Genomic DNA, 12,984 nt, shown 5'->3' with positions numbered 1-12,984 from the left:
AAAATTACCGTTATATGGGAGGAAGGCGTGGTTATTGTCCGATTTTTTAAATTTTCAGCCATTTAGTATGCTGTACTAAGGCCAACAACTGTGCCAAGTTTCGAAGAAATTGGTGCAGCGGTTACCAAGATATACACATGTAACCATAAGTGGGCGTGGCTACGCCCATTTTCCAAAAATTTATAATATTCATCTTTTTCGTCTGAAACTCATTGTAAGTATCAATTTTGAGTGAATTATCTTCAGTAGTTACTAAAATATCGCAGTTTTCGTATTTCTTAAAATTACCGTTATATGGGAGGTAGGCGTGGTTATTATCCGATTTCGCCCATTTTCAATACCATCCATCCCACGCCCAAAAGAAGTTCACGTACCAAGTTTTGTTAAGATATCTCATTTTTTACTCGAGTTATCGTGTGCACAGACGGACGGACGGACGGACGGACGGACGGACGGACGGACAGACAGTCACCGCTTAATCGATTTCTCTTTTCATTCTGATCATTTATGTATACATTTGTCTATATCTATCTCGATTCGTTTTGCCTGTTACAAACAACCGTTATGTGAACAAAGTTATAATACCCTTGTGCACAAGTGCGCTCGGGTATAAAAAGGGACAATATACCGTTAACCATAAACCCTCTTCTTAAAGAAACAGCAACAATAAACATAAAATTAGAAAGCAAAACCAAATTCCAAAACAGACTCTGCTTTAAAAAACATGCACTGAAACAAAACATTAAAACTAAACAAATTTATTCGCCTAAGCCAAACTGCACTCTAGTTCGTTTCATATTGCAAAAATTTTGATGAAGCTTAAAGTTAACTTTATTATACATACATAACATCACTTGAAACGAATAAAGAAAAAATACACGTGAAAAAATTTCGGCGAAGAAAAAAAAAGTAAACATAGATTGATACATGGCCAAGGACTGTCACTTCGTCATCCTTCGCCCAAAATCTCCTTGGGGAGTTCGTATACTGTTACACCAACAAACATGGTTGACTGCCAAAAAAAAGTTTACGCGTCTTTGTTCGCCATCAAATATTTAGAAAACTTTATTCTTCGGGTATCTACTAAAATTTCCTGCAGGGTTTGCGACGAGCTAATTCAATGCAGTGTATTACGGCTGATATGATTAATTGACACGTGTGCTTACCGCAACTTTTACATGCGATTATCAAACACATGCTGCTGTTCAAACATTCCATGCAGGAAAGGTAATGGGTTTGAATCTGCAGTCAAATTAGACTCATGGCTATATCGCAATATACGTTATCTGCGCCTCAAATTTAATTTGCAAAGATAATTTCTGTTTCTATGGATTTTGACTAGTTTTGAACTACTCTCAAATTCTGTAAATAACTACAACTGCATTTAGTTTACTACGCAGCTCCTTTTGATTAGTTCAAACATGCATATTTTAGATATTTATTATTATTTTTTTAATATTGTATGATTCACGTGATTCACTCATGATGTTGTTAAGCTAATCTTAAATTTGTCAATGAAAAAAAAATTCTTAAATTTGTTATTGAAAAAAATTCTTGCCGGGTTAGCACTTACTTAGCATCATACGTACTTTTATTTATGTCCCGATATATTTCAATAACCGCATAAACCGCACACAATCGAATTAAAATTACAATTAATTAACGAGCATATGTAGCAGGAGCATACATTCATGCGCTCTTCATTGTTTCATTGTGCGTAAAGGACATTTATGTGGTGATTAAAAGGTGTTAAGGCATACGACAAAATTGTTAACTGGGCAGTAAGCAGCTATGAATAAGATAGTCAAATTAACCTATCAGCATATAATAGCGTAAAAATTATATATTTATTAATGTTTGTATGTATTGACAGTGACTCGATTTGACAGTGATTTTCTACAAATATTCGTAATGTTTTTTTAGCTAAATTTTTTTGTTATTTTTATATCAAAATATCGTATATGTAAATCAAAGTTTCAAACTCTATACAAAAATTAGGAAATTCAATAAATTTCCATCAAAATTTCAACTGTATATTCTGAATTTTTAGAATTTTTGGGTATGCAGTTTTATAGCCCATAAAATTTAAATCCAACTTATCTATACAGAACATATAACAGGGCTTTATTTCTTTGTTTACTTTTGTGAATAGGGTTACCATGTGTTAAACAAAATACCTTCAAAGCATTATATTTTGCTTACAGTGCGGGCGGTAGCTCTAGAGTATTGGAATTATCCCTTAAATGTCGCCTGATTGAGGCCACGTTCGGGCACTTCTCTCACTCTCAAACAAATAATTGTACTGAACTTAGCTTTATTACAGACTTTTCCTTAACCCTAGTTTACGCAGCCAAATTATAAAACGTTGTAGTCCAATCGGGTTACCTGGGTATCCACTTATGGATTTATATCTAAAAGTCGGTAAAAGTATTGATTTATTTATTGTTAACGAAGATCTTTTTATACAACTCCAACGATAGTATTATATAATCTGTAATGACCCAGAGCGTATACTTGTGAATTTCGAGAAGCTTTGAAACTGAAAAGGGAAGCAATAATAAGGTCTCTATGTTCTTTTATATTCGAGGAATATACTATAACATCTTTGAAACAAATATGTATTATATTCAGATACGAGTTTACTTTAGTATCGATCGTTTACTTGGACGTATTGCCGTGCACCTCAGCCCGGTTGTTATAAGAGAGCCGCTCCGAAATTTGTGTACATAGTTTTAAACGTTATGTATATATATATAAAATAACTTTACGAATATAAATGACAAAATTTTTTGTGCACGTTTTCGAACGTACAATTTTTCATAAGTCATATTTTTTTTATTTCTATTGCCTGAAAAGTAAAAAAAAAAAATATATGTTTTCGTTTTTTAGTAAACTAGATATTGTTTTTTTATTATTTATATTAGCTCAATTTAATAAATAAACAATTAGAAAACAATACTATTTGTTATACCTTATTTATTTTTTTATATTTCCGCCTATTTCCTACATTTTTCGAATACAAAATTTTCTGGGCTGAAAAGAAAAATTAAATTTTTTAAATGCATTTCTCTATGCAGAATCAGTCAAATCGTGGCGATCCGGAAGGATTTTAAAAAATTGTTTCAAGAAAAAAAGTTATTTGATAAGGAAATGCATTTTCATAAAATTTCAGAACTTTCACTCAATTTGTTCTTATTTGTGTTGCTATCCGTAATCGACCCATTAGTCTTAATCATTTAATTCACTAGGCTTATACTAAATATCTACTCCATTATCTGCAATAATACGTTACGTATGTAATGCACATCATGAGAACATCATCTAAGGAACTTCTAACCATTTAATAATTATTCTTTAATAATCCATTAGAAAATAAATTAAGCTCAGCAGTTGGGCGAATATTGTAACGCAGCAACAATTCAAAGCATCAAACGTCGTGCGCATTCAGACGTAAACACACACATCTACTAATATACTTACGTGCATACATATTAGGGTGATTCAGAAAAAAATATATTTTTACTTTCCTCGGAACCATGCCCGAAACTTTCGTTTAGACGCAAAAATAAGCCTCAGATAATATGAGCCCTTAGTATTAATTGTTTTTTTTTTTTTGTAATTCTGATTTTTATATTGAACGAACGATACGGTGTTGGCACACCTGCCAAGAGCAGAAAAATTGTTCTCGTTTAGTAATGTACTATTTTAAACATCGGTTTATTTCATTTTTTTTATTTTTATTTTTATTTGCCTATCAAGAGAATTTACAATCAAAAAAGGTTATACCTAAATACTTTATGACAAAACATGATTTTTGTAGTTTCTTTGGTACAAAATATTTGGCTGGGAGTCATAAATTAGATAAATCAAGTTTTATGTTACAAATGGACAAGCGGCAAATTTTTTAGGTGAGACACCCTAATGTTTACACACACATGCATATGTACATATGTACGTCCATTGACTGCACGCTCTTATCAGTTGTCTTATACACGCGCTGTGCTCGTCTTCACAGATATATTTGAGGCTATGGGAGTATCATTAAGAAAAGCAAATCCATTAGCTTCCTTTTGCTTCACTTATGTGCATATGTGTCTGTGTACAATAAGTGTGTGTACGTATTTACATATAAACACAGGTATATATACGTACATACTTATATAAAAATGACTTACCTAAATACATACGCATGTACGAATACAAACAAGCCCTCTTATTTCCTTTCCTTGTTAAGTATCCTGTCCTGCTGTGTGCATACTACTTGGTTTGGTTAGTTTTAAATGATGTATTAATCACTATAAACGTTTAGAGTTGACGGTGTTGAAATTCTAAATTTTTGGCTGTGAAAATGCTGAAATAAATTTTGTGCATAATTTCTAATGGCGAATTGTTGTAATATTGCGATTATGTCAACTTTTCTCATAGTTTTATATTTAAATTCCGTTAAACAGAACTATTATTAATATTTTACCTTAAAATTCGCGTATGATTAGTTAAAAAGTAGCTTGATAGCGGTCTTTCAGCCGGGTTCCAACATTTGCTATCGCTAATTCTGATCGCTAAAAATCTCCAAAAGAATAGCAGACGCCTCTAACAACACGCAATCACACACACCTCAATCAACACGCATCGCTTGTGTTACTCTTTCATGTTGTATATTTTTAAGACCTGCTGCATTTCAGTTAGAGATTTTTAGCGACGAAAATTTAGCGATTGTCAGAATTCCACTGCTGCTTGCGGAGGCTTTGATGTTGACAATGGTTCATTCTTATGCCGCAATTCAAGGCTGACATTATTATCGGTGTTTTAATGCTGGTTGTCAAATAAATGTGGCCTCTAATTTTTCGAAATTATGTGTATATGTCGGCAGTGATGTGATTGCCCCGATATCCTACGCTAATATACAAGAAGCAACTTGAACCAGGAAGGAAGTAAACACTCCGAATTGGAAGCCAGGACTACCGGAAACGAAATAAATAAGCGGTTGAAGTCTCAGTTTTTGTTGAATTTTTTCTTGAGCTTGGAACGATTCCAAATTAATTAGTTTAAGGTCTAACTGATAAATTAGTAAATAAAAATTTTGTTAATTACATAATATACACGATTTTATTATGTTAAAAAATACTTGTATTGCACTCTTCAAAACATTATTTAACCATCACTTTTTTATTTCTTCGTAATTTATAGGACATTGCTATGTTTCGGGAATTTCTGCTTGTTAAAATGATCAACGCTGAGAAGGCAACTTTTCAAACGCCAATATTTTCACAAAAACGCGAGCGGACTTTGGATATGTTGATAAAAGATTTATATGAAGATTATGTGGGTGATAGTAAGCTGGTAAGTCGCGCCATAATATTTTCGAAATACCCAGTAATTTATGCAAATCCAGTACTCAGTTAATTGCTGATAGTATAAGTACTTGAATGCATTGAATACGCTAACTAATGCTACCACTTCGATAAGCTCAAACGTATTTACATTTCTATTTATGCATAAAAGTACTATTCGTTATTAAGTATATGCATGTAACTATGTATATTTTACTGTCTAATCTGCACTAAATTACATTTTCTTATCTCTGACATATCGCCATGCCTATCCATCACATACACACTTATGTACATATATACCCCTTCGCTCGCTATCTCCCACACGATTGCCACTGCAGAATATGCTAAATAGACGCGCCTTCTCCGAAGTGCTGTACGATGTGCCGCGCACATCAAAATTAAAAGAAGACGCGCGCCAAATTGAGTTCGTGCGCATTGGCCAGGCACTCAAATTGGAGGCAATAGTACGTGGCGATGCGCCAACTAGCATTGCATCGGCCAGTCCCTGCACGATATTTCGCAAGCCACCGTGGGAGCCGCATTGCTTCTATCCAACTTTTCTACACCGCGGCACACTGGCAGGCGATTCGTTCGGTTGCAACGACGACAGCTTATTTATTGCCACCGACGATGGCACATTTCTGATGAAAGGTAAAATTAATGTCGATTTTCTTTTCTGCGTACATACTTACATATATGTATGTGTGAGCCCTATATGTGCATATATTTGTATGTATGTATGTAGTTGCAAATGGATACAGTTATTCACATGTCATCGACAATTTTTAATACTTTCGCAGAGGATCAATCACATCAACTTATCTTCGATAAGTCATTTCAAGTACGCCAACTCAGCGTAGTGGAGGACCATGGGCTTGTGCTGATACGTGGCGGTTCGCTAACTAATCGTGACGCACACCGCATGCATGTCTTTCGTTTGCGTGAATTCCAACCAAAATATGCAGAGGAGTCGCTACGTTGTCGCAGTCGCGCCGAAGTGAAGGAGCGACGCATCGAACGCACACGTGGCTGTCATTTATATGCGAGTTCACGTATTAGCGGTGGCCATTTGCGTTTAGTGGTGGCAGTCAACCGTAAATTACAACTATTCCAATGGAAGCACACAGCCGCCTGGGCGTCGTGGTGTCCGGAGAATGACACAGAAACGGTGGAGGGTTTCATCTTCCAAAAGGAAATCACGCTGTGTGAGTCGCCAAGCATAATTACGCCGCTGGAGGGACCGACTAACACTAATGCGGGTGGACTCATTTGCGTTGGCTACAAGTGAGTATGCAATTAGAAAGACTGCAACGTAAAAAAAAAGAAGCGGGAAAGAGGAAAATAATACATAATGAATTTGTAACCAATTAATTTGCAATTACTGTTGACAATTATATACATATATAATCGTATAGAAAAAATAAGGGTTTGTTTACAACTCACTGCTTTCAGATATCACTACGAAATTGTGTGTGATCAAACGGGCACGGCCACAAGACTCTATGACTTGGAGACAGCAAAGAGGAATCAGGCACAGCTGACGGCGGCCATCGAACTCTGCGATGGCTTGGAGACGGAACTACTTTTGTGCTACAATCGTAAGTGCTTAATTTAATCTAAAATAGCAGCATGAGAACTGAGATAAGCAAGAGCATAATTGGTACAAGGCTTTTCAATTGTATGGCGAAACAATTGGATGATAGAAAGCTTAATTTTTTTAGAATAATTTCAATTATAAATTAAAAACAAATTCAATAATAACAAAATAGCAACACAGCTGTGTGGCTTTCAAATTTCTTCATTAAATAAATTTTGGATTTATGAGCCCAAGGTTGTTCTCTGTAGTTCTCAAGTCACAAAATAGCATGCTAGGACCCAAGAAACAAGGTATTTGAAACAAAACTAGAAAATTTTAGTGGTTATGAAAACTAAAAACGGACAATAAAACTTTTCCTACCCTACCGATGTAAAAAATGCCGTCTTTTTGATGGGCAATTTTATAACAAAGAAAATGAAATGAATAAAAGTTTGATAGAGGTTACCATTCCAGAAATAAAGGAAAAAAAAAACAATAAAATTAGATTTTAATTTGTTTGAACATACACATATGCTCTCCATATTTTGAAAATTTCATGTTTACTGCATTTTTGCTTACACATTCAATGAAAAAAATTCAAATATTTAAGCATTTGCAATTGTATGCAAAAAAAACGCAGATAGATATAATGACTCACACAAACTTTAAAGGTGTTTTTTTTAGTATTCCCAATTTTCAAGTTAAATTATTTTGTTAATTTTTTGTAAAAAAAAGTTTTTTTTTTTAACAAAAACTCAATAAATATATATTTTTTAATCCAAAAATTGGTAGTTTTATAGCCCATAAAATTTTAGTGTAATAAAATCAACGCTTGAAGGTGTTAAAATTTGCGCTGATTTTTAATCGACCTTTGTTTTGCTGACGACCTTGTGCAGAGTTTGAAACCCAACTTTATAGTTTTTTTTTTTTATAAAATGAACTCTATTTTTTATAAAAAATTAAAAAAATATTTTACCTCAAAAACATTGCGAACATAAAAAAAAAACATTTTGAACGTTTGTGTGAGTCACTGTATATTCGAAATCAGCTATTCAAAACAACTGCCTAGGATTTCAACTATTGAACTATCATCAAATAGATCCATGTACGGACGTCCGACAAGATTTATGCGAATCCATGCTTTCAAGGGTGCGGCATTTCAAAACGGTTTTAATGAACACCCGCAGACTTTAAATCTTATCGTTTTGATCCGATTCCGTAAATTTCTCAAGTCTCTCTTAAATATAGAGCTGAATTCATTTAATTAAAACTAAACTAAAACCAAAATTATGTGTTTACCTTTAGTTAACACTGGCTAATGATTCAGGGATTTTCCATCTTCTGTTTCATAAAGCCTCAACCCTTTGTTAGCATTTTCTAAACTAGTCATTCAAAAAAATAAAAAACTCAATTTGTCACGACTATTTTGTCTAAAACAATAATAAAATAATTTAAATTTGTACGATATATCGTACAAAGTCAGGGAAGGAGTAGTTATGTACATATGTATGCGACATTTTTGGTACATACACGTTTCGCTTCTTCGGTCAAAAAAATCGCATTTTTAGTTAAAATTAAATTTCTATTCTTAACTATGTAGTTGCAGTAAAATTAAAAATAATGAAAATTGTAATATCTCTTCAAATTTATTCGTCACTGAAATTAAAATTTGCATGGAATAGTTGACGTAAATTAGTAAATGCAAATTTATTGCATGTATGTACACATGTATACTATAGATTGTATAGTATGTATTTCTATATTTTTAATGTTTTTTCTTGTAATTCAAAAAAAAAATACTTCAAATTAAAAAAATATTTTTTTCATGCTGCTACTCTTTCATCAAATAATACCTTATCTTCAGTGACATTATTTCAAACTAAAACATATATGAATGTGGTTGTGCGATAAAAAAAATATATATATATTTCTTGCAAAATATGCCTGCAGTTCTGCAAAGTCATTGCATCATATGTTTCTACATATTTATGTAAAACACAATAGGAGGCTAGCAACCTTTCCCAACATTTGGTATCGATACATACTACACTTTTTTTGATGAGTTTCTTATTTTTTCACCAATTTTTTTTTTTATAAAAAAGTGAATAGAGGCTAAGAAGGGATATTGAATTTAATAATTTTGATCATTCTTGGCTGCTAATATGACGTTGTAAGTTGATAAATAAACCAACCAACTCCAGTAAAGATGTTTTTTTTAATCAAAGAGTCTGATAAAAATGCAAATAGTTAAACAACATTTTATGTTTTTTTTTAAGCTTTTATTTAGAAAACCTAAAAGATCTCTCGAAAATCAAAGAAATGCTGACAAAGGGTTAAACTTAACGTTTGAAAATCCAAGTTGTACACAAACCTTTTTAACACAAAAGCGGGGTTTATAATAATATCTTGACTTTTGCGCCACCTAGTGGAAAGGCAGACATTCGGCTGTCCCACAGGGCATTAATTCAACAAAAGCCTTCACTTTACGCCCTGTTTATGTTTGTGTCGTTAATTTACGCCGCTGGGGCTTATTTGATTTTCTAAGATTTTAAAACCGGTACGGGGGATATTAAAGATTGTACTTAAAGGCATCGCTGGCCTCTTCAAGTTTTATTTTCGCCGTGAAATATAGATAAAATTCTATGTATTCTAGTCACAAAAAGTCCCTCTTCGCCCACATTGTGCAAGAGGAACTGGGTTTCATACGAAAAACTCAAATTGAGGCTTCAAAAGCCTACCGTAAACTATATAAGCAGGGAACTAAAAGCTTTGATGATGGCTAAGAGGAATATAAGTCCCTTTCTCCTATGTTATTTTGGTCAGAACAGAACTTATCTTACCTAAATAGTATATTCATGGCAGCAAGACAATGGAACGTGTGTAATATCTCAATGCGAATTTTTCTTTTATTGTCTTATTTCACAGACACCTGCCACTTCCAAAAGCTGAGTGACCGTGATGGCACGAAAAATGACTTCGATTTCCATTGGAATACTTCGCCCACGGCAGTTGTATGCGCATTCCCCTACATACTCGGTTTCACTTCGGACTCAATAGAAATACGGCTACTGGTGAATGGAAATTTGGTGCACACGGCCATGATGCCAGAACTGCAGCTGATCACCTCAAAACGCGACATATTCTTTGTTACCACAGCACCTGAATTTATGTCTAAGGATCTACACATTAAAGGTTTGCAAATAAATGAATTCTCAGCGTCAGAACGCCGTTTGGTCAACACACCGAGTGAGGCCTCGTCTAACGAAGAACTCTCACAAGGTGAACTGCTATGCTCAACTCCCAAAGATGTGCTCATCAACCCTGAACACGAACTTACCAATTTGCTGGAGATACCCAACGCAAGTATTCCATTGCCCCACATACACCGTGCTCGCTCGCTGCAAAAGACACACAATGTTTACGACGAAAAGCCGGTGATTGCCAAGAGTAATTCCTGCGGTGACACCGACAACCGATTTAGCGGTTTGCGCAGCAACTCCATCATTGCAGATCACCTGCAGCAGCAGCAATGTGTGCCACCAAACTCACCCCGCCATACCGCTAGCAATGGCAGCAATAACGCTACCAGTAGCAGCAGCAACAGCAACAGCAACAGCAGCAAAAGTAGTCAACATTCGCCAATGTCGCCCACACGGCGCACATCGAAATATCGTAATCTCTTTAATAGTGTCGGAAGCGGTGGCGGGGGCGGAAATTCGCCCAACATCATCACGGATGGTGGTTGTTCCTGCTCGCCAGACCGTCTGAAACCGTTGCGCGTCTATCGCATTCCACTGGCCAAATTGACTGGCGCCCACTCACACTTTCACATGCATGCATTCAACGCCGCAATGACAGCAGCGCCGCATACAACACAGCACTTGAATGCATTTTCGTTGACGAAGCGCCAAAAGTCAATGGATGCGCATTTGTCGTTGTCGATGAGCAGCAGTCCCGGTGTTGTGTACCACGAATGACAAATGCGCGAAGTGAAGGCGAATGTAGGCAGGACCGTATCCGCAGCTGCATCTGCGTCTGTCTACGCCAACCAGGCCCATCAGCTGCAGCCGCAAGCCAGATTAATTGCAAAGTCCTTGCTGCGCGAACAGAAATCAATGGATCTGCACTTTGGAGAGACGGATTGCACCACGGACGACAATAAATTCCGCGAGGAAGATGAACGGCACGCTGATGAGGTGCCATTGCTGTACAAAGGTGAGTCAAAAGCAATGGCATCGCGTAAGAATAAACCCGCACCATCACCGTCGCGGGAAGTGCAAATGTGGCTGACAAAAGAGCTGCGCAGGTTTCACAAAAATATCTCGCAACAAAATTAAAGGCAAAGGATTGATAAGCAATGTATTTGTATTTTAAGTAAACGGGCATTTTGAGTGATAAGTATGCGAAGGAACTGGCGACGATTGTAAAATACACATGCATACATAGTTAAGGACTATTTAAACAAAGCGATAGCTTGCCTTCCAAGTTGAATGCCACTTTCAAACGACATTTAGTTAGTTTATCGGATTTTTTTTTTTGTGTCAGAATGTTAATTGGAAGCCGTCGAAGTAAAGGTGTTGCCACAAACTTATTTTCTTGCATTAAAAAATTACAAACTTTTTGTGCTGAAATGGAAAAGACGTAAACGTAAACTCAAAATTCATCTCGAGGCTGTTGCCATTACTCAAACCAACTCCTGAATCGTTTAAAATATTGCATTTTGGAATTCACAAATAAGCACTCTACAAGCATGATTGGTACACTCTCTAATGCATATAAGGGTCCCTCAGCATACAAGCGAGGCAGGTATAGATAAGTCAAAGGTCGACGAAATAGCTCACCTGGCAGGCTATCAGCTCCAGCCGCTTTGTCCTTTTTCAGCGGTCAAGAGTGTTTCCTCTCTGAGTAGAGGAAACGCTCAAGCCGTAAATTTTCGAGTCTAAGAAAGACTACTTGAAAAGCCCTGCAGAGAGTATTTCCTCTTTGTGTGCTTTTACACAGTTCAAGTATTGAATTCAATTCTGCTCGGACATGGAAGAGAGGGGGTGAGAAGAAAAGGGACGAGTACACATGCGTCTGTACCGTCAAGTCGTTTCAACTTTCTTGCTTTGCTTTTGGCATTTTCGTTGCTTCCCATTTAAAGAACCAAAGACTTGAATTCAACAGAATTGAAACGTGTAAAAGCAAATAAAAAACACAAAAGAGAATGAGCAAGAATTGCTTTCAAGTACTTGAATCATGTAAATCAGGTGTTTGGATAGATGAAAAGCTCAAATCATTTTCGGGTCTAAAAAAGGCTACTTGAAGAGCATTAAATAGAGTGTTTCCTCTTCCTTTATCTATTAAAGTTTAAAATGCTATAGATAAAGAGTATTCATGATGTTTTTGAAGAATGCAACCTCGAAAATAGGAAAAGCAATTAATCTACACAGAAAACTTTATAGAGGCGCAATTAATTGTTCAATAAAAAAAAATATTGATTAATCACTCTGGACTAAGGCAATTTATAGAGATTTGAAAGTATAAATTTGTAGGGGATTTGCACTAATCATGACATGGAAGTGATATAAAAGGCTTATAAAAATATGTCTACATCAGTGTTGCTCAAAACAGCGCCCGCGCTATGAACTCTTTAAAGCAGCGATGAGCACAGAGAGCTTTTACTGGGCAATCGCCTATACAAAATGTATAGGAAGTTTAAAAGAGCTTTGCCCATCAGTGCTTTAAAGTTTTCTGTAGATCAGCGATGGGCAGAGAGAGCTTTTACTCTGCGCGCGCTTCTACAAAATATATAGAAAGCTTAAAAGAGGAAGGTAGTGCCCATCGTCGCTGTAGATATTATATGGTAGAATAGAAAATAAAATACAGCTAAAAAGTTGGTAGATCTAAAGTCCGTGCACTGCTCTGCATGTAGACCAGTGGTGCTCAAAAAAGCGCCCGCGAGCGGAACTCTTCAAATCTACCTGTTGATTTTTTAAGGGCGCGCACAGAGTAAAATCTCTCTCTGAGCATCACTGATGTAAAGTGAAATTGCATCTCCATCAGCTGTTTATGTCAATATTTTTCGTTTGCAAT

The 12,984-nt window shown here is 35.7% G+C and overlaps 1 protein-coding gene across 2 annotated transcripts in view; it reads left to right on the top strand.

Moving 5' to 3' along the window:
• LOC118733093 (GTPase-activating Rap/Ran-GAP domain-like protein 3) overlaps window positions 1–10,911 on the top strand; it is a 136,365-nt gene extending 125,454 nt beyond the window's left edge. For both annotated transcript variants that reach the window (XM_036462297.1, XM_036462298.1), the window contains exons 11-15: window positions 5,188–5,340; window positions 5,672–5,984; window positions 6,134–6,617; window positions 6,786–6,931; window positions 9,835–10,911. In XM_036462297.1, coding sequence (XP_036318190.1) covers window positions 5,188–5,340; window positions 5,672–5,984; window positions 6,134–6,617; window positions 6,786–6,931; window positions 9,835–10,886 — 2,148 coding nt within the window. In that variant the 3' untranslated portion in view covers window positions 10,887–10,911. The remainder of the gene's footprint in view (window positions 1–5,187; window positions 5,341–5,671; window positions 5,985–6,133; window positions 6,618–6,785; window positions 6,932–9,834) is intronic.
• Window positions 10,912–12,984: the final 2,073 nt, after the last annotated feature.

The sequence above is a fragment of the Rhagoletis pomonella genome, unplaced genomic scaffold, assembly GCF_013731165.1.
Source record: "Rhagoletis pomonella isolate Grant_MI unplaced genomic scaffold, Rhpom_1.0 Rhpom_scaffold_00002, whole genome shotgun sequence".
Taxonomy (NCBI): Eukaryota; Metazoa; Arthropoda; class Insecta; order Diptera; family Tephritidae; genus Rhagoletis; species Rhagoletis pomonella.
Note: the sequence above shows the minus strand (reverse complement) of the source record. Positions and strands in the feature narration are given on the sequence as shown.